This window comes from Triturus cristatus, chromosome 1_2, assembly GCF_964204655.1.
Source record: "Triturus cristatus chromosome 1_2, aTriCri1.1, whole genome shotgun sequence".
Lineage (NCBI taxonomy): Eukaryota > Metazoa > Chordata > Amphibia > Caudata > Salamandridae > Triturus > Triturus cristatus.
The window spans coordinates 530,248,225-530,274,375 of NC_140580.1; the positions used below are offsets into that span (position 1 = coordinate 530,248,225).

A 26,151-nucleotide genomic window follows, 5' to 3' on the forward strand; every position below is an offset into this window, starting at 1 on the left:
ATTTCTCCTCGCACCATTCTAACACCTGCTCTTGCATGGCGTTAGCTTTCGGCACTGCCTCAGATTTACACCTCCTTGTAAATCTAGGGCAGTGTCAAAAATCAATGGGTGTTGCGGTGGAATGCTCACAGCAACACCCATTACATGCGCCTTTCACGCAGATACCTGCGTGAAAGGGTACCATATTTACAAAGCAGTGTTAAGCAACAAAAAGTGGCTTAATGCCATTTTGCAAATATGGTGCAGGGCATACCTCCACCGGAGCGTCAAACAAAGTGACACTCCGGTGGCTCTAGGGGCTTGCCCAAATGCCCCTCAGAGTTCCCACATGTCTTTGAAGTAACAATATATTTCTTCAGTAAATCGAGAGCCTGACCAAAAATAAAGGGAATAATTACATGTGCAATCATAGCCTAAATCATGAGCCAGTTTAAGGATTTCCCAAGAGGGGTAGCCTGACAAAATCTGGAGGCTCCCATGATGCGTGCAACAGCTGCAATCTGAATTAGTTGCATCCCTTAAAGACGCGTCTTGAGAGTACCTAAGTAGAGGGCATTAAATGAAGTCCATAACAGCTGAAACTGCTGATCTCCTGTTTCTATTAAGGTACACCAAAAACTTTTGTCAGTTTTTATAGGTGGAAGAAGCAAGCTAAAGTCACAGAGCTAGCTGGGTACTAATCAGACGTAGCTCACCAACTGGGATCTGCGCCTGACTCTAAGTGCGAAAGGCTAACGCACGCTTTAATACCTTCTGGATCAAAGAGTATTGACAAGAGTTATGTTTTCCTGTTATCTACTCATATACATGTTCCTAGTTTATTGCGCTATCTATTTGATGTAACATTTGTAAAGCACTCTGATACCCTTTCAGGGCCTAGTTCGCGCTATATTAAACTTTATAAATAAATAAGTAAATAAAATAAAGAACTAATCTATGCCAAAAGCAAAGAGCTTATCGTCAAAATTCAAGCTCAAGTTCCTAAGAAAGATTCCTGTTTCAGAAGGCCAGAAACTCAAGGCCCATAGGTTGGTGTGATCCCTACGTAAAATCACATTTGTCTTACTAGATGTAAGTCATAACCAGTGGAACATACATTCCCTGACCTCTTTCATGCACTGTGAAGAGAGGGTTCTTAAGTCTTTGTCCATAGTTTGGTAGATTGCACCAAGACGGGTAATCCACACAGGTGTGCCTTGATAAAAAGGGGCCTCACTTCTCAGATGACTCTTGAAGTGGGCACCCTAATTGGGACAGTAGCAGCACAACTAGTCATTGGAATTGGGGTCCTGTTCCAAGGAGGGTACAAGGCAGCATGCAGCACACAAAGAAAGAGGAACAAACAACAAGAAATTGATAAACTTCTCCTTGTTACGCCTCCCCTGGGAAAGTGTAAGATTTTGGCACATTCCAAAGTTTACAAGCTTTTGTAAATCTGGGAATGCGTCAAAAACCATGGGAGATGTGTGGGAACACCCACGCAACACCCATAGAATGCCTTACCACATCAGAGTAATGCAATGGAGCGATTTGCACTGTGTTGTGTTACTCCTGATTTTTCGAGCTGGGCAAAGTGGCTTTGCATGGCTTTAAAAATCTGTCTTAAGGATTGCGTTGCATTTTGCCTGATGCAAGAGTGAAGAAAACTGGGTCATAATTATGGCCCCTACTTTTTATACCGAAAACAACAAGTGCCTTATCTTCCACTGGAGTGAACAATTGATTACTCGTAAAACACATTGAATTGTCGCCAAACGTCAGAGGAGTGATGTGCGCCACCAACCAGAGAGAGTAAAGATGCCACCCCACCACAAAAGGTCTATTATCTTATCTCTAAAACAGGAAGTGGTGTAGTTGTACTGGAGTGGATCATAGATTGTCTGCAGGTCAACTGTGTTTGTCAGCACATTGTCATTAGTAATGTGCAGCAGAACACTGTCTCCTTAAAAGTACAAATCCATTTATATCACTCACATTTTAGACTTGTATTCAACAAACTCCTCTCACACATGGGTGACTAAGTGGCTGCATGGGTGAGTGAGTGGTTGTATGGGTTTGAGTGAGTGTTTGAGTGGCTATATGGGTCTGTTATTGGGTTGGTGAGTGGTTTTGTGGGTGTGGGAGTGGCTGTATGGGTCAGTAAATGAATGTATAAGTGGCTGCATGGGTCTATGAGTGGGTGTATGAGTAATTTTGAGGGTATGTGAGTGGGTGTGCGAGTGGATTTCTGAGTCAGTGTGTGGGTGTTTGGGTGGTTGTATGGGTCTGTGAGTAGGTGTGTGATTAGCTGTATAAGTGTGTGAGGGGTTTCGTGAGTGCCTGTGTGGGTGGGTTTATGAGTGTCTATATGGGTGTGTGATTGGCTGTATGGGTCTGTGACTGGGTGTGTGAGTGGTTATGTGCGTGAATGAGTCAGTGAGTGGTTGTGTAAGTGGCTGTATGGGTCTGTGAGTGGGTGTGTGAGTGGTTTTATGGATGTGTGAGTGTGTGAGAGTGACTGCATAGGTGTGAGTGGCTGTGTGGGTCTTTGAATGGATGTGAGAGTTTTAGAATGGGTATGTGAGTGGGTATCTGAGTGTCTGTGTGGGTGTGCACATGGGTGTGTGAGTGGTTCTTTGGGTCTCTGTGTGGATATATCAGTAATTGTATGGGAGTGTGAGTGGGTGTACAAGTGGCTGTGCGGGTGTGTGAGTGGTTATGTGGGTGTGTGAGTGGGTGTGTAAGTGACTGTATGGGTGTGTGAGTGGCTGTGTGGGTCTGTGTGTGTATGTGAGAGTGGCTGACTTGTTGTGTGAGTGGGTGTGTCAGTAGTTGTGTGAGTGACTGGGCCAGAACGGAACCTCACCTGCCCCATTATCCAACAAGAGTCCACAGTTTTGCACAAAATGTCAACCCAACTGGAGTATTTTGTATTGGCTAATTAGTAAGTGCCACCTTGTTGGGTAAATGTCTAGTGCATTATCTACACTACAGCCGCGTAATGGACCATGAGGAAATGTCTCCAGTGACCTTGTGTGCATGTCATTTTGGAAATGTGATTGTTCCTCGAGGTCTTGATCCACAAATCTGTAATAACATAAATCCTCGCTAGAGAAGACGATGAGACTACAAAGAGGGGAATCTCCACCAAATAAGTTACTTCCTCTTAACTTTACTACGGAAGTTCTTCTTTGTTTGGTGGAGATGTCCTTGAATTCCTCTGCATCAAGAACGTGTCACCAAAATCGGTGGGAAACACGCTCAGGGACCTTTTGGTAAGCTGTCCATCAATGTGGGAAATAGCAGGTAGATCTCTGCATACTACTAATAAAAACTGGGCGGGGTCAAATGGGTGGAGCTTTCAGATAATTTGGGGCATTTGCATACTCAGGGTAATTAAAAGGGAGACCCATGGACTCTGCTTCCACCATGAGATGTCAAGAAAGAAACCACTCGTCACAGTCACCACAGATCATGTTAATCTCCAATAGATCAATGATGAATTCACCTCCATTAAGGTTTTCAAGAGGAGGGCATGCGGCCCCCTCCCCGGGCCTATTTTGGCCCCAGAGACCCCTTCCTCCAGGCCCCAACCTCTTGATGCTGGGTGCTCTGGCACCCAGTGTGCAGTGTTGTGGACCAGAGGGAAGCTTCAATGCCCCGGCACTCCAAGCCAGCTCCCCGCCTCCAGCAGGAGCCTGAATTGCTCCCGTATGCAGGGAGCAGCAAAAAATGTTGCTCCCTGCGTGTGTAAGCATTTTTTTCATCTGTCTCCCCGCCCGCTTGACAGCGGCCAGCAAAACAGATGAAGAGTCCGCTCCCCTCTTAGAGTATGCTCTCACTTAGCTGGAGCTGTCAAAGCTCCCGCCAAGCGCAAGCAAATTGCTATCTCCCTATGGTGGGCACCTCTGGAGATAGGAAGCCCGCCCTGGAGGTTGGTGGCCACAGGGCATTTAATGGCTCCAGGAGGGGGGCAGCACAGCCGCCTCCTTTCAGTTTGCATGGGCGGGCCCCGAGGAGGCGATGGTTCCTGGGGCTGTATATGGCCCAGGAGGTGGGGGGCTGCGCATCCCCTCTTCCCTCTTTATTTAGATTTGGTGCCCCAGGAAAGTGGTGGTCCCCAGGGCACTACAGGAAAAAGGAGAGGGACCCGTGTGACCCCTCCCTTCCTTTCAGTTTTAAAGCCCCGCGGAGGTGGTGGTCCTCATGGCTCCTCTGAGCCACAGGAGGGTCGTCTGCGAGGGCCCCCCTACAATTACCCTTTATGCCCTGGGAGGTAGTGGTCCCCGGGGCAATTAGGAGCACGAGGAGCGGGTCTGCACATCCCTCCTCCATTATTTACATAAAGCCCCTGAGAGGTGGTCGTCCCCGGGGCTGAAAAGTGCCTAAGCATTGGGGCCACGTGTGCCCCGCTCCCATTTCTATTATATACATAATGCCCCCAGGACCTGATCTACACAGGGGCTAATCTTTAAACAAGCATGGGAAATGGCACTTATTTTTTAAAAAAAATTGTTACGAATTTGCGGTTCCTCCCACAATTTTGTGGCAAAATTGTTTTCAAAAAAATGCTTTTTAACCCTGGCACGGTCTCCGGGGGACCCCAGCACCAGAATTAGGGGGTCAGTGTATTCCTACCCTGCCCCTTTACTCTTTTAAAAACTTTTTTGTGGGATTCGGCTGACTCTGAGTTCTGAAATGGCTGCCAAAACTTCCTGGTTGAAGTGTTGGCAGCCAATCAGATTTCAGCACGAGATCGGTTTGTGTCCCGAGATATACAAATTCGTTTTTTCTTCAATATCTTGAAAGCTACTGAACGAATTTACACCAAATCACAAAAGGGCTCTTTTTGCACCAAGAGCCACTTCTCCAAATTTGGTGTCATTCTGTCCAGCAGTTCGGGCTGTAGTCGTGTTGAAAAGCCCTACAGGAAATTGCATGGGAAACACAAATGTTTGACACCCTACCCCCTTTTTTTCCGCCCCCGCTTGACGGATCACCCTGAAACCTTCCGTGCACAACTAGACATAGGAGGGCACTTTTTTTGGGAAAATGTTGTGATTATTCGTCAACAGTGCTAAAGTTATAAGCAAACCAAAAAATGCTTTTCCTATTGAATCTAGGTCCTAACTATAACTACCTACAGGCGACCACCAGTAGGTAATATTTGCAGAATGCACTATATACAAATGCATATCCTGCCCACTCAGGTGATAAGGTCTACCTTTTCTGTGCACATGTTCTGACACCGTTTTAGCAGTTGGCTGCACAACCTTAATAGAGCACACATCATCACTTGCAGCATCATTGTGCTTGCATTTAGCATTTTAAAATCACGTCAGGGATGTTTGTCTTTCAGGTGAAGTACTCTCATCTTTACCAAATTTTTTGTTTAAGACATTTATTAATTCATAATGTAGTAGCTGATTGTTGGGTTTGTAGGGGAATATGGTGGGATGTTAATTCAATTATAATTAATTTAATTTTAATGTTAAATGTTTTCTAGTTTTCATTAAATATTTAATTGAATATTACTTATGTAAATTGTTTAATTGGTATTTTGTTTGTTAAAGTTTATTATGTCTATTAATTTTATTTTTTTATTTTTAAATGCGTTTATAGGCAAACAGATTGAGAAGTTAATTAAATAATATTTTGATTTATGTGTTAAGTAATTGATTATTGTAAACTGAATATTTCATTGATTAATAATTGTTTAAATTGCTTACCCATTTATTATTTATATTATTTAAGTTTATTTAAGTTTAATTTGGAAATTATATTCTATATTTAAATGTTTATACTTTTGTTAGTAATTTATATTTTAGTAGTGGGTTGATGGGTTCGTAGGGGAATAGGATGGGAAGTTAAACTTAATCTATTCTATGATAATTAATTATGTGTATTTCCATATTCAAAATACTTTATTTTATCAAAGTGCAAAAGTGCCAGCTATCATCAAAATAATAGTCAGAACCTAATTTATTTTTACAGTAATGTAAACGATTAGACAGAAAGACTTTAAATCTTTAAGCGGGCTCCATCAATGTTGGTACTGTTAATAATTAAAATAATTTCAGTAAACGGCTTGTAGCTTAAAAAAATAGTCTTTGGTTAAAATTACACCGTGATTTATCAAAAGTACAAAATGTAAAGATCTTCAACATTGACCCATATGCAAGCCTGAAGCTTCCGTCCTGACTACTTGGATACAAACCAACACTATAAAAGGTGATAATGTATTTCTATGAGGGTGTTAACGTTGTGGCTGCAGGAATTCAGGGTGCAACCTCTTCCTCTTTTTGTACTTCTGAATTACTTCTTAGTCACATATCTGTATTCTCCAGGAATTTTACAAGTTTAGTGATAACTTGCTGCGGCTTTGTTCAGTAGATAGCCAACAGCAGATGGCAATGCCTTAGCCCTTCCTTAGTCAACAGATGCCAAAGCAGTTCTGCGGTCTTCAAGTAGTATGGGGCATATGCATAGCAAATGGGTTAATGATTCCTGGAATAATCCGGATAATTGGCATGTTTTACACTAGGGTTTGGTCGCCCATGGAGGAGATAAGTCTAATGACGAAAAAGAGCCTATCAAGAGCTGCAGATATTTCGTTTTGTAGTAGGAAGAAAATGATTCCATGATATATTTTTGTGGACCTTCTGTATCATAATTGCTTAAGATCAGATGTGCATGCTCTTTGATCTGATTCGAACGATTGATTTTTGCTTTTCTGTTCAGAATTGTTTTAAACTGTGCATGTGGTAGTTTTGAGTTCCACAGCTCCACCGAGCTTGTTTGCATCTGTGCTACAGAGAGGGCGTGTGACCAAACATTTGAGTGGCAAGCGCTGTAAGGGCATGCGACTTCGACCCTAATAAGACTTTTCAGTGATCCTTGCTCGGCTGTCCTTCTGGAGTGAAGATATTTTATTAGACTGGCCTTCTATATGATCAATTGGTCTTTTAATGCAAATTCCATCCTGATCTGGGCTGGCGAAGCATTACAAGGTGATTTAAATAAGGATCTAAAATCTGCACTCTGTGCATTGTCCAAAAACGCCCCCAGTTTCCCGGAAAAGCCTCTGACCCGTATGACAATGTTGGCACTAGTTTGGCAGAAACTATTTTCAACAGTGAGTGAAAAGAAAATGTTTGGTGCTCTTAAACATCGTTTGAAAGGCACATTGCAACAAAGCTAATTTTGGTTTTAATGAATTTAGATGAAGTAGAAGATCTACTTTGCCATCTAGCCAGCATCCCAAGTATTTATATTTGTTCACAGTGGTCTGTCGGTGGTTCTTAAGATGCCAGTGGTGTTGTTTTTTCTTTTTTTCCGGCCAAAGCTAACAATATTGTTTTTTTTTCGTAATTGATTTTAATCTTGTTTACCCGGCAGTGCGTGTCTAAGGCATCTAGCAGACTTTGAAACCCTACCGGCATTTGGCTTAGCAGGACGACGTCGTCTGCATATAGCAGAGAAGCGATGGGTTGGTTGGCTAATTTTGGGGCGTGACTGTTTGCTTGGTTTAGTACAGGTGTCAAGTCTCTCATATATCAGTTGAAAAGGGTAGGTGCTAATGCACACCCCTGTTTGACACCTTGTGCTATGCTGATTTTTTTCTGAGACTGTGGTGTGTGGTTTTACTCTGGCCCATGTGTTGGAGTAGAGCAGCATGATGCCTTGTAACAATGGCTCTGGGATAATCCAAGCTGTGAGTTTGGACCACAGTAAATGACGATTGACTCGGTCAAAAGCTTTACTGTAGTTCATGAAACAACAGAACAGCTCCTCTTCTTCTGTATTTGTTTGGTTACAAGCATCTTTATAGACACCAGGTTGTCTATGGTGCTGGACCGTGTTCTAAAGTCGGTTTGATTGTAGGGAAGCAGATCATTTGTCGTTGCCCAATCTTGTATATCTCCAAGTAATAACAAGGCAAAATATTTTGCCTCATTGTCCAGTAGTGCAATGTGTCGATAGCTATCTGGAAGCGAGATGGGGCCTTTTTTGTAAATAGGATGGAGTATCGAGCCTTGCCAGGATGGTGACACTGTGTGGTTGACTATGCATCTCTTGAATACATTTTCTAGTATGCCCGACCAGAAATTAATGTCATGTTTGTAGACCTGGCGCACTATCTGATCTACTTTTTTGGTTTAATGTTGCTTTTCTGCTGGCGTTGAAGGTAATTGCATTTTTATGATATGTGGCTGCAGTTGATATTGAAGTGGGCTGTGCTGGGTTTCGTTTGCGTAAGACTGGCGGTTCATTGGGCATTATAGATGTAGCTTTATATAGCAAGGTGACATGCTTTATCCAATTTCCTGTGGTGACGTTGTTCCCATTGGTCACAGTTGAAATTGAGCCACTGTTCAGTCTGTTAATAATTGTCCAGAAGAGTCTTGCATTTTTGTTCCAACATGCCATGAACAATTCGGTTTGAAGCGATTCCTCATTGTCTAGTTGAGCTTGCCAAATTTGTTTTTTGTACTGGCTACACCGGGTTTCACTCTCAACATGTAAGTTAGAAATTTATTGTGTTTTAAGAGATCGACCCCTTTTGTTCAGTGTTCTTTTTAACATCCTTAGCTATGTTGTGTACCACGGTTTGGTATTCATGAAATTTACATGATCAGTGCCTTGTCGGCTACTGGCAAGGGTGGCAAGTAACTTTTGTACTAGCCTTTTCCAGTCACTGATTCTGTTAACGGAGGGCCTCCCCTGGTCAGATAGTAGTGTTTTCCAGTTGTCGTATTTTGTGCCGACTTCTGTACTCCATTTAATCCGTCTCCAGTTATGATGTGATTCTTTTGAACCTATCGCAGTTAATGTTAAGTTGGTGTTGATTGAGGTTTGTAATGTCCAGACCTGTGGCATGTGATCACTTTCACAACGCAGCTGGATGGCATAAATTTGAATGTAGTTGAAGAGAGTAACTGAGCTGAAAGTGTAATCCAACACTGATGACCTTTTTCGGCAGTAGTGGGTAGGGTGGGTAGGTTGGTCTTCTGAAACGTGGCCATTCAATGTTCGCAAGGACAGGGCCTCTATGGTTGCCAATAGGGTGCACACTAGAGTGTCTGCTCATTGCGGTTGTGAGACTTGTGTAGGAAGGTATCAGCCACTAAATGTCTGCTGTTTTCTCTGCTATGCTTCGATGGGGATTATGTAACAGATTTAAGTTAAAGTTTCTGGTTAGTAGAAAATGGGCCTTCCTATGATTGTGTTTAATGTCCATGACCAGTTGTTCTAGTTTCTTCACACACTGCTGTTTCTCTGCAGCTGCTAGGGTATGTAAGTGTGTATTAAGAATAAGTTGCAGGTTGTATGCTTGTGCTGCCAGTTTTTGATTTCCTCACATTGTAAATATTTATGGCCCATGATGAGCTCCCTGGTTTTAAAATCCCAGTGGGCTGAAAAGTAAATTAAAAGGCCCTTTTTATGTAGTCTAGTTGCGGGGGAGTGTAACTCGCAGTATCCTTCTATTATTGTCTCCTTCTCTCGCCATGATTCCTGGATACATATAATGTCATGCGTTGTTAAAGAGGTCATTGTCTCGGGATCGTTTTAGTAGGTTTTCAAGGTCTGTGACATTCCAGGAGACTACAGATATAGTTGAGCTCTTAATCTTGTTTCCTAAATTTGGTTTGTACTGGGCCCTCAATGCTTGTCACTGATTTTCTTAACTGCTTAGTGTTGCACAAACCAGCCCCAGTTCTCCTGAAGTGTTTCTGCTGCTGATGTGACTAAGATGCACTCCCTTCCAAACTTATTAGATTTGGAGATGGTTAATGGTTGTTGGAGTATAAGTGCCATTGATCGTAATGAGCCTGTTGCGTGTTTTTAGGACTGACGCTCGTTTCCGGTTAATTTCCCTGCCTTGCCATTGGTAGGTGGTTTCTTGTTTGGTCAGTATCGTGCAGAAATTGTGATTATGTTCTTTATTTATGCTGCTGGATATCGAGCTATGTGTATTTCTGTTTGTTTATTATTTTAATTTTTTTAAATTTGATTTATTTTGTTTTATTTATACTTACATTGTATAATATTTCCAAAGTATATTTTTATTTTTTTAACTGCTATTGTTTTAATTTTGTTTAATTGAAATAATATATCAATTCAAATATTGTAAATATTTTCTATTTAATTTTTTGGGGTGTTTTGTGTTTTTTAGGTTGTAGGGCGAGAAGTGCAATTATTTAAAATAGTAATACTTTTTTTTAATGTTTATATGATAGACTTTTTTAAATATAAAATATGATTTAAAAATGTATTTCAATGTTTTCAGAAAAGGATTATGATTTGGAATGGTATATGTAATCCTTATGAAGTCCAACACTTTCCCTATTGTTGCTTAGACTTGAGTTGGAATAGTAAATGTAATCATAAATTTGACCCTTTTCCTATTGTTGCTTACAGTGGAGTGGGAATAGTAAATATAATCCCGCAGAAGCCCAATGCTTTCCCTACTGTTGCTTATACTTGAGTGGAAACATAAAATCTAGGCCCCTTTGAAGTCCTAATTTTTCTCTAATGTTGCTTGGACTAGAGTGCGAATAGTAAATCTAACCCTTCCAAATTCCACCACTTTTTTTGCTTCGCTACCATGGAAATCGTAAAATTAACCCCTTTGAAGAAAAATGCCTCCCCATTGTTGCGTAACTTGGATGGGAAGAGTAAATCAAGCCACTTGGAACTCAATGACTTTCTCTAATGATGTTTTTATTTTATATTTTGTTTTTAAATGTTACTGTTATTTTTATAAAAAGGTTTTTTATTTCTTTTCATAGTTAATATATGACTTTAAATATTAATTTGTATATACATACATTTTTTACCTATTTTTGTTTCTGACAATTATATATGCAAATGTTTTAAATTGTTAAAATATAGGGCCTAATTATGATGGTAGTTGCTCAGACGACCAACGTGCCTTTTTCTTCTGAGGCTTGTTCTGTGGCCAGGAAAAGGGCCGCAGCACAAGTGCAGTAGAAAAAGGCATTTTTCACACATCCATGCACCATGTGCCAGGCACCATATGGTGCATGGATGTGTGGGGGCACCACATGTGCCCCCCTACCCACTTAGTAGTGGCCCACGGGAGCCAAGGCCCTGCTTGGGTCCCCCAAAGTCCCTTTCCGGCTGCCTTTCCATGGCGGTGGGACCACCATGAAGAGGCAGTCAGAAAGAGACATCCTAATCCCTACAGCTGTGTATGTGCAGGCACCACCCTCATGGTAGGGATAGGAGTCCGACCGCCGCCTAACGGGCTCCATGAGCATGTTCGAGGCGGTGGTGCTTCCCCCCCAACATCATCAATCCGCACTGCCTGTCGGTGGTGGCTCACCCAACATCAAAATAAGTGCCTTCATTTTTTTAAACCATTAGCAGAACTCCTTCCTTTGCCTCAGAGATTTGGCCAGTGGAAGAATTGCCTCTGACTCTGATACCCTTACAATGCCACATAAGGATTATGGGCACACAAAATGCACCAGCCGCCAGATTACGAATTAAATCCAGGGCGGACAGGTGGTGCATGCGGCAGTCTCATGGAGGTGGTATGTTAGGCTCATGGAAGAGCCTAACAAGTTTACTGCTGCCATGAGAGAGCCTGCATCACATACCTGCACGGTCTGGCATGCACCATGTAGTGAACGCCATGACGTGCAGGAACGAAAGTGAAATTTTAGGGGGGCACAACATATGCCCCCCGCACACACCCCATGGCCAAATTTGGCTGGCCTTACCTGCATTTTCACCACCATTTTCATGGCAGGTCACAAAATGCTTCCAGCCTATTTAGGCCCTTTGAAGACTGCTGCCGCAGCGGGATCCTTGATCCCGGCGGAGGCGACGGTCTTGTGGCAGTCCCACTGTCATACTAATAATAGGGCAGACGGGTGGTGGTGGTCAGACCGCCACTGTAAGTACGGCAGTCCCTGGACTGCCATATTCATAACAAGGCCCATAGAGGCTCCTAATCATCTTCCCTTCTATTCTGGTGATGCTGACTTAGATTTTGATTTGCAAAATGCAAGCTCTTCTTCTGAATAATTCCCTTTGTTAATGTCTTTGGTACGGAAAGCAATCCAAAATCTGGGGTGGCAAAGTATAACATTTTGATGGAAATAGTTCACCAATTTTCAACTTCACAGCCTCTGCTCTGTATTAATTAGGCTCTTCTAACACCTCTCCTGGCTGTAGCAGAGTAACACCTCTCAGAGTTTGTCTCGGTCCCAGCAGTCCACAGATAATTTCCCAGGGTAACCCACATTTTCTGTTGGCTTACCCTTCACCAGAATGTGTAGTGAACCAAGCATTTTACAAAAAAATGAACCCAAGTGCCTTTACCATGTCTTCTCTAGTTAATCAAATAAATTAGTTTCTATGAATCATAAAGTTACAATTTTTCCACTAGCAGCCTTGCTCATCAAACAGAAAATGCCATCTGCCTCTTGGGCTGCTATCGCTATGCCCCATGTCAGCTGGCAGACTAACAGACATCAGCTTACCAGACCACATGAAAAAGCTATTTTCAATCTGGCCAGTGATGGTTTGGATGCCTCTATTCCTTAGTGTGTCCTGAGTTCCGCAAATTCTATGGATCGATCCAAAGATACTTGGTTGCCTTCCACTGGCTTCTTAGGAAATGCCCAGTCAATGCTCATATACATGCGCTATGATGGTTATTCTCTGTTTGGAGACAAGACTCACTCCTCCCTGGAATGCTTCAAGAAATTAAGCTATGGCTCGCTTATTTGGACCTAACCACCACTGTAAGGAAGTTCCACCAGTAGTAGAGGAAATGTCAATGCTATTCCAGAGTACGACTGCCCTGGCAGAGACAGCAGTTGTAGATGCCCCAACAAATGTACTGTTCCTTTGTGGCAGGGGTGGATCTAGGGGATATCATCACCAACTGCAACAGGTCCAGTCCCCACAATCCTCTGCCGGCTCTGCAACCTCAAAACCTCGCTGCCAACCCTTCTTACACCACAATCCTTGGTGGGAAGGAAAGCCTCTCAATTTTCCACCTATTGGAAGACAATCATGATGGAGTAGAGGGTCATCCAGCTCACCCACACGGGCTACGCTCAATCCTTCCTGTTCCATCCTATAGACTGTCCTTCTTCCAGCAAGGTGCCCACTTCAGCACAAACTTCCATTTTGGAGGCAGAAGTGCTTGTCTTGCTATACAAATAGGCCATAGAGGTGGTGCCTCTGAAAGACAAGGGCACTGGATTCTGCTATCTTTACTTCTTCATCTAGAGGAATGATTTAGGTCTGAGACCCGTTCTGGCTCTCTACCTTCTGAATTTGTTTATTTGTCCGTACAAGTTCAAGATGTGGCCACTGAGTGAAGTGTGTTAGCCAAGGCAAGACACAACTGGGTTCTGTCAGATGGGGAGGATGCAGGGCCTAACCAGGGGCCCAGCCTTATAAGCAGAGATTGTTTCACAAGTCCTGGCCAAACGGCTTGGGGGCTGCTAGGCTGTGCACAGCTGGTTTGCTGGGACTGGGCCTTAAGCCAGGCTGTGCACCCAGAGTTCACTGCACATGGTTGAAGGCTGGTTGAGACCTGGACAGATGCCTTCGTTGAACACAGCAGATGAATAGTGGTGCTGGATGGGATGCTTTCTGGTATGCCTTTGGATGTTAGGAGCTTACCCACTTTATACGCATGTGTTTAACGCTTGTTAGAATTTTTGAAAAACTATTGACCTAACTTAGAAAAGACACAGGCCCTGGCCGTAAGACAAAAGGCTGAAACAAAGAATGCAACCCAACCATAACCCTCAGAGGTAAGTAGAAACCTTAAGTCATTAAACCTTTCTATTGCCTTGATCTCTTCATGATATACCCACAACTGCAAGTCCTCCATAAACTAGGCCATTGCTTTGCAAGGTAGGTGTCGTTGGGTATTAGGCATTGCCTTTTTTATGAATATGTGAATGTACTTTACTGTGAAAAAAAGTACTGATGAAAATGTTTTTCACATACGAAACGCAATCTCTTAGTCAGTCTTGGTCCCACCTGTATGAGTACTGTAACAATCTCCACTCCATTCTCAGTTAACAGTTCTTTGTGTTATAAATGGAATATGTTCAGGACCTGAATCTCGTATTACTGCCAGCAATGGGACTCAGTTCAAATCATAATTTAGTGAGGGGACACTATGGGGCTAATTTACAAATGTATGATATGAGCAAATTACATTATACTTTACATCTTCTGAGTCTAGCGCCGGGACGCCCCATTGATGGGTCAAGTAGGCTTTTTTTAAATTAATGTGCATTTATTTGCATATGTTTCATAATGTACTTGTTGCATTTTATTTGTACATGTATTTTTAGCTGTCTCTCCAATTTGAACGTTTTCCCATTCATGCCACCCCTTCCGGCTTACCTTTCGCAGATAATGCGTTGATTGGTACACTTTTCACTCTGTATGCACGATTTGCCTCAGGTTCATCCAGTTGCAAGCAAGGTGTAACATGTGGCCAATCGTTTCTAAACTTTTGAATTTGTCCCCAAAAATTCCACCTTTGTGAGCATAAAACCAGAGTTGCTTTGTAGATCCTTGGCAGCTTTTCTGGCACTGCCATGTTCACTAGCAAACACATCTTAAAGCATTCACATCTTATGCACATTTTACAACTGCATACATTATGGGTCTTATAGAGCATACACATGTGCTTGAAACTTCTATGCGCACACTTAGCGATTACTTACAGATGCACATTTTAGCATTACCTGATGTGATTGATGCAAGTGTAAGTTCTAACTTTTACAGATGAGAGTGTAATGAGCCATTTGTGTCTCAGAGTGCCGAGTACATTGACGTGCCATGCTTTAGGAGGCCTTTCCATCCACTGACTGCTCATGCTTGGTTCTGTTTCAGCCAGTGGATCATGTCTTGGTGAACAGTGACGGTAAAGTGCAAGGGGTCATGCTGGAGGATGGGACAGAAGTGAAAAGCAAGTTGGTCCTTTCAAATGCATCCCCTCATCACACATTCCTCAAACTAACACCACAGGTGAGAAAACGTGTATGAGAACCTAAACTTAACTATATTGCAAACAGGCCAGCACTATACCCCACAGAATCACTGCTTGCCGATCTTTATTGAACTGGATAAATACAAGTAACATCCTGTAGAGAGGCGTTTAAATTAATTCAGCCACAATATGCACACAGTGCATTAAACTGCAAGGTGAGTCTGAGGTACTGCTGTTGCATCACAGACTCTGCCTGAGGTGCGGCTGTTGCATCACAGACACTGCCTGAGTTGCCGCTGTTGCACCACAGACACTGCCTAAGGGGCTGCTGTTGTATCACAGGCACTCTCTGAGGTGCTGCTGTTGCACCACAGACACTGTCTGAGGGGCTGTTGTTGTATCACAGACACAGCCTGATTAACTACTTGTACATCACAGATACAGCCTGAGGGCTACTGTTGCATCACAGACACTGCCTGAGGTACTGCTGTTGCATCACAGACACTCTCTGAGGTGCTGCTGTTGTATCACAGACACAGCCTGATGAACTGCTGTTGTATCACAGACACAGCCTGATGAACTGCTGTTACATCACAGACACAGCCTGAGGGATACTGTTGCATCACATACACTGCCTGAGGGGCTGCTGTTGCATCACAGGCACTGACTGAGATGCTTATGTTGCATCACAGACACTGTCTGAGGGGCTGCTGTTGCATCACAGGCACTGGCTGAGATGCTGCTGTTGCATCACAGGCACTGCCTGGGGGGCTGTTGTTGCATCACAGACACCTCCTGAGGTACTGCTGTTGCATCACAGACACTGCCTGGGGGGCTGCTGTTGAATCACAGACACTGCTGCCTGAGGGGCTGCTGTTGTATCACAGACACTGCCTGAGGTACTGCTGTTGCATCACAGACACTGCCTGAGGGGCTGCTGTTGCATCACAGACACTGCCTGAGGGTCTACTGTTGTATCACAGACATTGCCTGAGGTACTGCTGTTGCATCACAGGCACTGCCTGAGGGGCTGCTGTTGCATCACAGACACTGCCTGGGGGGCTACTGTTGAATCACAGACACTGCTGCCTGAGGGGCTACTGTTGCATCACAGACACTGCCTGACGGGCTGCTGTTGCATCACAGACACTGGGCGAGGGGCTGCTGTTGCATCACAAACACCTCCTGAGGTACTGCTGTTGCATCAGAGACGCCGCCTGAGGTATTGCTGTTGCATCCCACACACTGCCTGAGGGGCTGCTGTTGCATTACAGACGCTTCCTGAGGGGCTGCTGTTGCATCACAGACCCCTCCTGAGGGGCTGCTGTTGCATCACAGATACTGCTTGAGGGGCTGCTGTTGCATCACAGACACCTAATGAGGTACTGCTGTTGCATCACAGACACTGCCTGAGATACTGCTGTTGCTTCACAGACACTGCCTGAGGGGCTGCTGTTGCATCACTGACACCTCCTGAGGTACTGCTGTTGCATCACAGAGACTGCCTGAGGGGCTACTGTTGCATCACAGACACTGCCTGAGGGTCTACTGTTGTGTCACAGAAACTGCCTGAGTTACTGCTGTTGCATCACAGACACTGCCTGAGGGGCTGTTGTTGCATTACAGACACAGCCTGGGGGCTGTTGTTGCATCACAGTCACTGCCTGGGGGCTGTTCTTGCATCACAGGCACTGTTTGAATGACTGCTGTTTCATCACAGAGACTGTTTAAGGCTGTTTTGCGTCATGTACACAAGTTAATTCTTTCAAGTGAGCTTCTTAATGTAGATTTGCTTTTTTCCTGTTTTGGGGTGTGAAAACATGAACTTTTATGCCCCTATGCTTTGGTAACATTTCGAGTTAACATGTTTATTTGTGATTTTCCTAACTTGCGTTTTTTACCAGAAAGTTAATTGTCTATTTCTAATCTAAAACAGTAAATCAGGTGAAGCTTCCAGACCCAGTAAGTTGAGGTGTAACTCGCATCATCTCATTGGTTTATGTAAGTTGGAGGAGAAAGCTTTGTCCATTGTTCCCCGAGTTTATGATTTTTGGCAGGATTTCAGTGTGAGTTGGACTACCTAATCAATCTTTTACATACGCTATTTGGTTTGGCCACAGATTCGATTTTTTTAAAATTCTTCCGCTCTGCCTGAGAAAAGACAAGAATCAGCACTATTGCATTTTGAACACATCTCTTTTTGGGCTCCATCCCAGTTCTCTTATAATGGACATGATAACTCAGCATGTGAAGAAACCAGTTATTGATGCCACATTGTCAGCCAGTTATCACCCAGTCACCATGTTACCAGCTGCAGGCAGGATCTTGGAGGCTATTTTAGCTAAACAGCTCTTTTCATTTTTAGAATTCAATTAAATATTTGATGGTGCTCAAATGGTTTTCCATCTCTGTGCAGCACATAACTAACAGAGCTAGTTGTGTTAGTCTTAGGATACTAGCTGACAGTGTTTAGCCACGTGACCTGATTTTATTATTTCTCTCTGGGGCAGACAGTAACATAGGAAACTAAATATTGATCAGTCTTTTATAATTGGTGGGCTTAAATGACAAGGAGCAAGGTTGGTTTAATTGATTTCCAAGTAGGAGAACCCAACAGTTGTTTCCAGGACAATTTCTCTCTCCCCCAAATACATGTTCCAATGCTTTGCCTCGCCTCCTTATCTATTTAATCACTATATGAAATCTCTACTGGCTATAATTTCCTACTTTCATCTCAATGTTTATTCCTTCGTTGACGACACCCAACTGCTGTTTAGATTTACTAACTCATCAAACGATATTCCATTACTACATGTTGCTCCCCTGTAGTCTGCCACTGGACGGGCCACCACTGACTCAAACTAAATATGGACAAAGCACACATCTTGATTATTGGAGGCACTTAGAGTCCTTGACACTCTGCCTTCTGGCCAGTGATTTTGGACCCTGTCCACTGCCAGCCAAACTGGTTGAGAGCTAGCACATCTGAATTGATGCCCCTCTGTAGCTGTAGAACCAGGGGGCATATGTACAAGCCCCTATTGCCACCACAACTTCACTTTTACCGACGGTGTGGTGGCGATAGGGGCTGCGCCTTATGCACAAGGCAGTGTTAAGCCACTTAACGTGGCTTAACGCTGCCTTGTACATAAAGCCCCCTTATATGCTATGGTTAGCATGAAAGGGGGTGGGCAGTGGGTGTTGCGGTGGGCGTTCCACCGCAACACCCAATCATTTTGATGCTGCCCCCATGTACAAGGGTGACGTACATAGGAGGCAGCGGCAAAATTAAGACCAGGAAAATCCTGGTCTTAAGTTGTCGAAACGAGAAAAAAGGCAGTATTTCTCCTCGTTTTGCTGCCTTGTGCAGCACACATGGAAAAACTAAATTCCAAGGTTTATGTACAGGAAGGTATCCCTTCCTGTACATAAACAAAGCTTAAAAAAAAAAAATCAATTTTGTCACTTTTATGTGTGCTGCATGAAGCAGCACACATGAAAGTGACAAATGGCATTTTAGGATTGTTTATGTGCAGGAAGGGACACCTTCCTACACATAAACAATCCTCCCCTGCATGCAGACACCCTTGCACTATGGTACCCATCGCAGGGGGTAACGCAAGGCTGCACCACATTCTTGTAAATATGGTGCAGCCTTGCGTTTCAGAGCTGGCGGAGCGTGGCGTTAAGCCAAGGAGGCTAACGCCGTGAAGATTTCACTCTGTACTAACATTACGACTTGTCGAGGGAAGACATGCCATCATAGCAGCACTAACTATTGCAAGGTTGGACTATTGAGAGAGTCTTTACCTGGTCAGAAAAAAGGCCTTGGTGTTGTGCTTGAAATCCATCCAAAAAAACGCTGCTTGGCTGGTAGTTGGTGTGCCATGTTTTAGCAATGCTAAGCCTATTTAAACACTCTCCATTGGCTTTGTATTTTCCAACTTATTATCTTTAAAAATCTTTGCATGGTCCACCATCTCTTTACGTTAAAACTCCTCTCTTTCTTGCCATAAGACCTAACAGGTAATATGTAACTAGAAGGCTTCATTCTGCCTCCTTTCTCCGTCTGTGCACCCTAAGGTTCCAAAAAATCTCATCTTGGCAGGCAGCCAATCTTTCTTGGTTCAAGCCCTGCTGCTTTAAAATGCTTCACCTCATGTTATCTAATTCACTTTTAATCACTTCACGAATGGGAAAGTCCTAAAAACCTGGCTTTCCACTTAATTAATTTCCCGGTCCTGCTCACGCTTCCATTGGTTACCAGTGCCAAGAAGCCTTCGGTTGGCAACACACCTAAGAAATCTACAAATAAATAAGTGAACACATTTTTCAGTTATCTGTGGAGGTCATTCGGAAGAGAGCATCTGCCCAAAATTTACAAAATTGTTAGTTTTCCCGTGAGGGAACATAGTTTATCCAGTGGAAGTGACACAACCTGGTCTGCTGTTTAAGACAATGTTGGTTGCAATGACACCAGGAAGGCCACCTTATTTGGTGCCCCCCAACGCTATTCCCGCGTTGCTCTATTGTGTCTATGAACCGATTGTCAACTATGGTGGCGCCGGAAAGAAAAAGTCCAGGAATGTGCCACACACCATGGGAGAAAATTCAAGAGCGTCGGAGAAGACAATGATTATGTTGCTTGCAAAGATAGACAACTGCTTTTGGGATTTGCTTTGGATATTCCGTGGGAAGTTTTTAAACATCAGCCCAAGCTCGGAAACAGTATATACTCAACAAAGGATCTTGTTGCGTAAATATCTGGTCCCCATCAAAATCCCAAAACGAAATTTGCAGACAGTTCTTTGTGTTTCCGATGTAAGTCCTCACGTGTGAGTCTTACTCATAATGATAACCTGCCCCACACGAGAAACATTGAAGTGATGTCTCTGAAAATGCTTCACTCTCCTAAACTGTGAAATTAATCTACTGCCTTCAGTAATTATTTTAATGATCTCTCCACATTGTTTCGTTTAGCACCATTCGAACATTAATGACATTTTAAAGCTTTAATAGTAACTAAATCTTTACTACTTAAAAATTGGAAGTATTCCCAAGTCATACTTTCTTAAATTTGATTGATGGAGCTGTCCTTTCTCTTCTGGAGAAATTATACAATTGGATTCCGGAAACAGATAATCCATTGAACCGTTGTCCGAAGACCCTTGTATGTTTGATATCTGCACTGGTTTCCTCACCAAGACTCTCATTTAACACATGATTTCTAAACATTCTCGTTTAACAAATTATTACTAAACTTCTCTGTTTTATGTATGCCTGGGTGTCATGATATTGTTTGTACAAATATGATATGCACTGTCTCGCATAATACAAAGAAAACGCAAACCTATGGTACATCCACTAAGTCCTACATCAATATGTTATGACATAAAACAACATAAGTTATGTAGATTCTATGCTATGACTCTATTGCACAGTAGACCTACTATCACTGTTTTTCTGAAGGGGTTCCAGTAGGAGCAGGAATCCCTAAGGGGAAAAACGTCCTAAAACTGTGCAAACCCTCTTGTGTATAATATTTGTTTTTAAGGTATAAGGTTTTGGGTTTGTCAAATGCTAATGGTTCTTGTAGTGCCTCGTTACAATTTATAGCTCTTATTTAACCACCAGACTGCCTTTACTGTCCTTTGTATGAGGGCTGACAACATCTTTGCAAATAGTGTCTTAATTTGTAGGAAGAGATGTAATGTAGTGGCTGAGTTGCAACCCTTGGCAACTGAATACCTAGATTTAAGCATGGCTTCACCAATTGACCAATCATCACTTGGTTCTGAGAAAGTCAATTAGTGCCCATTTGTATTAAATTGTAAAAGTATAGAGTAAAGTACTATATATATGCATTGGAGCCTCATTACCTTCTACTGTCCCATTCGTCACCAGTCCCCTTTGCTACCTCTCTATGTAGAATTTGGGATGCCCCTATTGCATAATATGCTACTCTGTGGAGTCTTTCTTGTATACAAACTTTGTTCATAAATACATACATTTATGAAAACCAATGTTGATGGGTATCACTGCACCACATGCCCACCATATGGTTTAATGTGCATGACTTATTTTTACATGGTACAGAATGTGGCCCTACATATGAAGGGACATTACTCTGAGTTGACTGGTATCCATAGTTGTGTTACAAAGCAATCAAATGTAAGTTCCAATTGTTGCTGAAACCACTTCCAAGGACTGATTGAGTGTGTGTAATTGTTTTATAGGAAAACAGTTGGAAGTCCTCTCACAGGCCTATGTTTTTTTCACATGATGCAGCACCAATATTGTCTAAAGAAGCACTGAAGTGGCAGCGGGATAACTTCATAGACCAACATTTTCTAAACATGCTGCTTCTTGGTGCATTGTTTTTCCTGCAACAGAAATTGTTATTGTATGTAGAAGGGCAGACTTGTGAGTTGTGGCTTTCCACCCTAAAAATATGAATCTCCATTGTTGTTTCAGAAATGGCTGCCAGAAGACTTCATCAAGCGCATTTCACAATTCGATACTAAATCTCCTGTAACCAAAATTAATGGTGAGTATGTTGTTATCACAGCAAAGTGAGCACTAAAAGCAGGTACTGCACCTGATGCCAGCATTGGAATGTTCCTATATAAAGTCCAAAAAAAGGGAAGATGCTGAAGGAGGTTCTAGATGTGGGAAGAGCATTTTAGAGCTCAGATTCACCAGGATAGAAGTGTTCTATAGCCTTACTTGAGGGGTGTAATAAAGCCAGGCTTTTGGAATATATACTTGTTTTTTTTAATCTAGAAGCTATCTAGATGAAGTTCATTTATAAACTGTGGGAACCAGAACCCTGGCCTGATTTCACCCTGTGAAGATGGTGATATGCACAAGAGTGTGGAATGTACCGGGACAAATCATATGTTCAAAGGTTTATAGCGCAGATCTACCAACATCATATTTCAGCAGACCAACTCTACACAAGCACGAGAGATGACAATAGCAGCCACTTAAGGGCACTTTTTGTACGCATCCAATCAGACAGATAGACAGTGGGATAGTAGATAATGGAGAAATTATAAAAGTTATAAGAAGAGCAGGGGCCTATGTGACAAATCTCTGTGAGTTCACACATACTGCATAAGAGATGAGATTAGGCTGTATGCTAGGAATTATTGTGTGTTTTTAGGAGAGAGATCTCCACGTTCTCTTTAGTTACTTGGTCACCACATGCTGACATTGTAGCTAGCACGGTAAACAAGTAATAAAGACAAATGTTAACATTTTGTGTTGCCTTGAAACTCAAACTCTAAGTTACCTTTATAAATACCAGTGCCCAATACAACATCCGCAAAACGTGTCTGAAACTTTGACTGCCAAGGTGGTACTGCCGACTGTTGTAATTTTCTTCGCTAGCATTTGTAGAACTCTGGCTCATGCCATAGAATGCAGTAATCCATGAGAATGTAATGAATCAGTCATTCTGTGCTTGGGCGACCTGCTGTCATGTTGGTGTTTTTGTAAACTGGAATAAACTTCATGAATTCATCTAAGAAGGTTTCCGTGGATTTAATACTGGCGACGATTGGTCTCTTGCCTGATTGGCGACAGGCTATGCTAAAACCGACTCCCTTGCCTGCCTTCTTCTGTCTACCATGTTTGATGAAAATTTGACCACGCAGTTTGCAGATTTGGACTCCTCTGGGTGGTTTGGATGCCAAACTTTGGACTTTCCAGTGTGTGTTTCCTTGCTATCGCTGGATTTGGAGCTGGACTTGAGGCCAAAAACCGTGAGTTTTTGGCTGTGAGGAACCGTTAGACCTGCGCGAGGCTCACCTCGTTAACCGCTGCACCGCAAGCCTCCTCACGCGCTCTTCGGAATCCTCAGATACTCACGCCTCGCTTTGGGATTTCTCCCTGCCTCTGTGTGACACACGCCGACCTAGCTTAATCATGTCATTGCCTACGTGGCATGCAGCCATCTTGGAAGTAATATCTTCCATCAACGAGCCCACATCACCTCTTCACTGCTTTTCTGACATCGGATCTTTGCGAAGATGGACTCCGATTCTTCAACAGGTAGACTCTGTTTCATTTTGTCTACTTTACGGTGAGATTAGGCAGGAACATTTAGTTATATTTCCTTTATGTTATTTTGATTTCATCCTTGGATCGCCCAAACCTTTGGTGACATTTGGGACTGAGTATTGTATCGTGACTGTTACTAGTGCCTAAGTCTTCCAATGTACAGTTGTAAGGCATGCAACTTGACCTTGTTGTTTTGACATTTTAGTCAAAGTTCTGCCTCATACGTTTGCTTGCGTTTGCTGCTAGATTTTGCATCTTACATCAAGCATTTCTACCTGCAATCGTCTCAAGGCACATTTTCTTGTATTTTTATCGCAATAACAAAGCATCTCAAGTGGATTTATCTTGCATTCTGTCCCACATATATCAACATGGCAACTTCTACTAGCATTTCTTAGGTCTCGCCTGAGCCAGCGCTTTAGCGCTGCTCTGGCGAGAGCTATAGAAAGCGGGATTTGGAAGTGCAAACGAGTGCTTTTCAGGCCGCCAACTACAGTGCATGTGCGCCGGGCGCACGCACCATTTCGCAGCCACTTTGATGTTCTCAGTGAGCCGCGCGGCCACTGAGAACATCAAAGCGGCCGCGAAAGTGCTCACCATATGCCAGCCTTCCCTGTGTTGCTTTAGCACTCACCCCTCCCCCCCCTTCCATGTTCTTTTGTGTCTGCAGTTACTTTTGAAGCTGGAAGCGCTGTAGTGCCTCTGCTTGCTAACGGAGCAGTGCTCTTCCACCCTTAGAATCTTCAACTGTAGTGCCTCTATAAACAAGCATTGGCACAGTGTAGTGAAAAGCCAGGCAGGGGCAGCTTGTTGAACGAAGTTTATTCGTTAAATCTACACAGCGGAGGCAACAGACCAGAGAAGAAATATCCACCTCGATAAAACGTCTCCGCAGTATTCAAAACATAGAATACTCTGACAGAGCGTCACCCAGCAATACCATGAACATTCCTCATCAAGCCTTGCTACATAGGCTTACATCGTGAACAGTAACAGTGAGATATAACACATAGCAAATAGGTCTCGCTTTTGGGACCTTATAAGTATTTAGTTATGCAACGGTTCTCAGGCTAAACACTTATAAGGTCCTAAAAGCGAGACCTATTGGCTATGCCAATGCTTGTTTACAAATAGCTGGTGCACACGTCAATGGTGTATGCAGAACAGCGTCTGGGTATTTGATACTTCAAAAAATTCAGAAAAACAAACAGTAGACAGTGATTCATGTATTCAGAAGAACACTCCAAGGTATCTTGTGTTCTCTGTGTTTAGTTCAGATCGGCTGCCCAGCCAACACGTGTTTCGTCTGGGTAGTAACCCAAGACTTCTTCAGGGCTGAAAAGAATGTACAATAGGACATAATCAGACAAAATAAATGTATTTATTTTTTTTATTTTGAAAGTCTTATATAGCGCGAACAAGATCCTTGCGGATATCAGAGCGCTTTACATACCAACAACTGTAAGATGAAACAAACAATAGTGTGCAGGTCTCAGTCATATAAAAACAACATTTTGAGCAAGAAATCGTAGGAGGATTAATCAAGTAGTGCATTTTAAACAAGCTTTAAAGAACTCGGGCATGGATGGCAAGTGTTCATGTAAATTTTGCCATGAGCAAAGCTTTAACTTATTTTTTGAACGATGCAGAAGAATCATTCAGTCTGGTTTCAGGGGGAAGAGAGTTCCATATTTTGGGCGCCATCCCTGAGAAGGATCGTTTATAGGTTTTCTTCTTGTTGAACCTTTGTGGTTTCAGTAGAAGTTTTCCAGCATTTCTAGAGGACCTTTGACCACCAGAGATAGTCAGTTTCTGCACGAAGTAGCTGGGAGTGTTGTGATGTAAGGCTTTATGAGTCATGCACGCAATTTTTAGATGGATTCTAGCTTCAAATGGTAGCCAGTTCAGGGATTTAAGGTCAGGGGAAATGTGAGCACTTCTTTTCGAGCCAGTGATGAGTCTAGTTGCCGCGTTGATAGTTGCTCGTAGTGGCGCTGTTGCAGCTCTTGGGAGGCCACATAAGGAGACACTTCCGTACTCCACATGAGGGATAACTAGAGCGTGTACTGCCAGTTTGAAGTCCTCGAAAGGCAGGAAGGGTTTCAGCTTCCTCAATGTATTTATCTGGAAATTAACTCCCTTTGTAGCGTTACTGATGTGTTTTTGCATCGTAAGGTTGCTGTCGAGGGTAATTCCCAAGGATTTTGCTGAGTCCACGATGGTTGGTTGAACGTTGAAGGCGGTAAGCTGTTTGATCAAGTCGTGCATTGAAGGGACTTTGACCGGTGGTGCTATGAGGAGGAATTCTGTTTTTAGCGCGTTCAGTTTGAGATGATTATCTGAAAGCCAAGACTGGGTGGTCCTGAGAGTGGAGTTAAGCACATTAATGTCTTCTAGGGAGTTGATCTTGAGATATAGTTGTATGTCGTCCGCGTACATATGGAATTGTACGTTAGATGCGTGCAGAATTTCAGTGAGAGGTTCCATGAACAAGTTAAATAAGGTCGGCGAGAGTGAGGACCCTTGCGGAACCCCAAGTGTTACAGGAGAGGAATTGGAGAGCGTGTTCTTGACCTTGAATTTTTGTGTACGGTTATGGAGGAAGGAGGTAAACCATTTTAACACTGTGCTTGACAGACCCATTCTATGCTCCAGGAGATCAATTAGTTTCTGGTGTTTGACCGTATCAAAGGCTGAGGAAAGGTCTAGCAGGATGAGTAGGCAGAAATCGTTCTGGTCACGGATTAGTAACGCATCATCAATAATGTGTGTCATGGCTGATTCTGTGCTGTGACCTGCTCTGAAACCTGATTGGTGTATATTTAGGAGTTCAAAGTGATCTATGTGATTGGTTAGTTGTCGGTGAACACATTTTTCCAGCAGTTTGGCCAGGCTGGGAATATTGGATATGGGTCGATAGTTGTTAAGGTCCATAGGGTCAGCAGTAGATTTCTTTAGAATAGGTGAGACTTGACCTACTTTGAGGGAGTCCGGGATGCAGCCTTGTTGAAGTGAACTGTTAATGATTTTGGTCCAAAGTGGAAGAAGCCAAGGGGCAAGGTTTTTGACTGCATTGGCAGGGAGGGGGTCAATGAGGTGATTGGCCG

At 43.1% G+C, this 26,151-nt stretch overlaps 1 protein-coding gene across 1 annotated transcript in view; it reads left to right on the top strand.

Annotated features, from left to right (window-relative positions):
* PYROXD2 (pyridine nucleotide-disulphide oxidoreductase domain 2) overlaps positions 1-26,151 on the top strand; it is a 332,144-nt gene that overhangs the window by 191,306 nt on the left and 114,687 nt on the right. The window contains exons 10-11 of the mRNA XM_085606329.1: positions 14,884-15,018; positions 21,455-21,527. Coding sequence (XP_085462455.1) covers positions 14,884-15,018; positions 21,455-21,527 — 208 coding nt within the window. The remainder of the gene's footprint in view (positions 1-14,883; positions 15,019-21,454; positions 21,528-26,151) is intronic.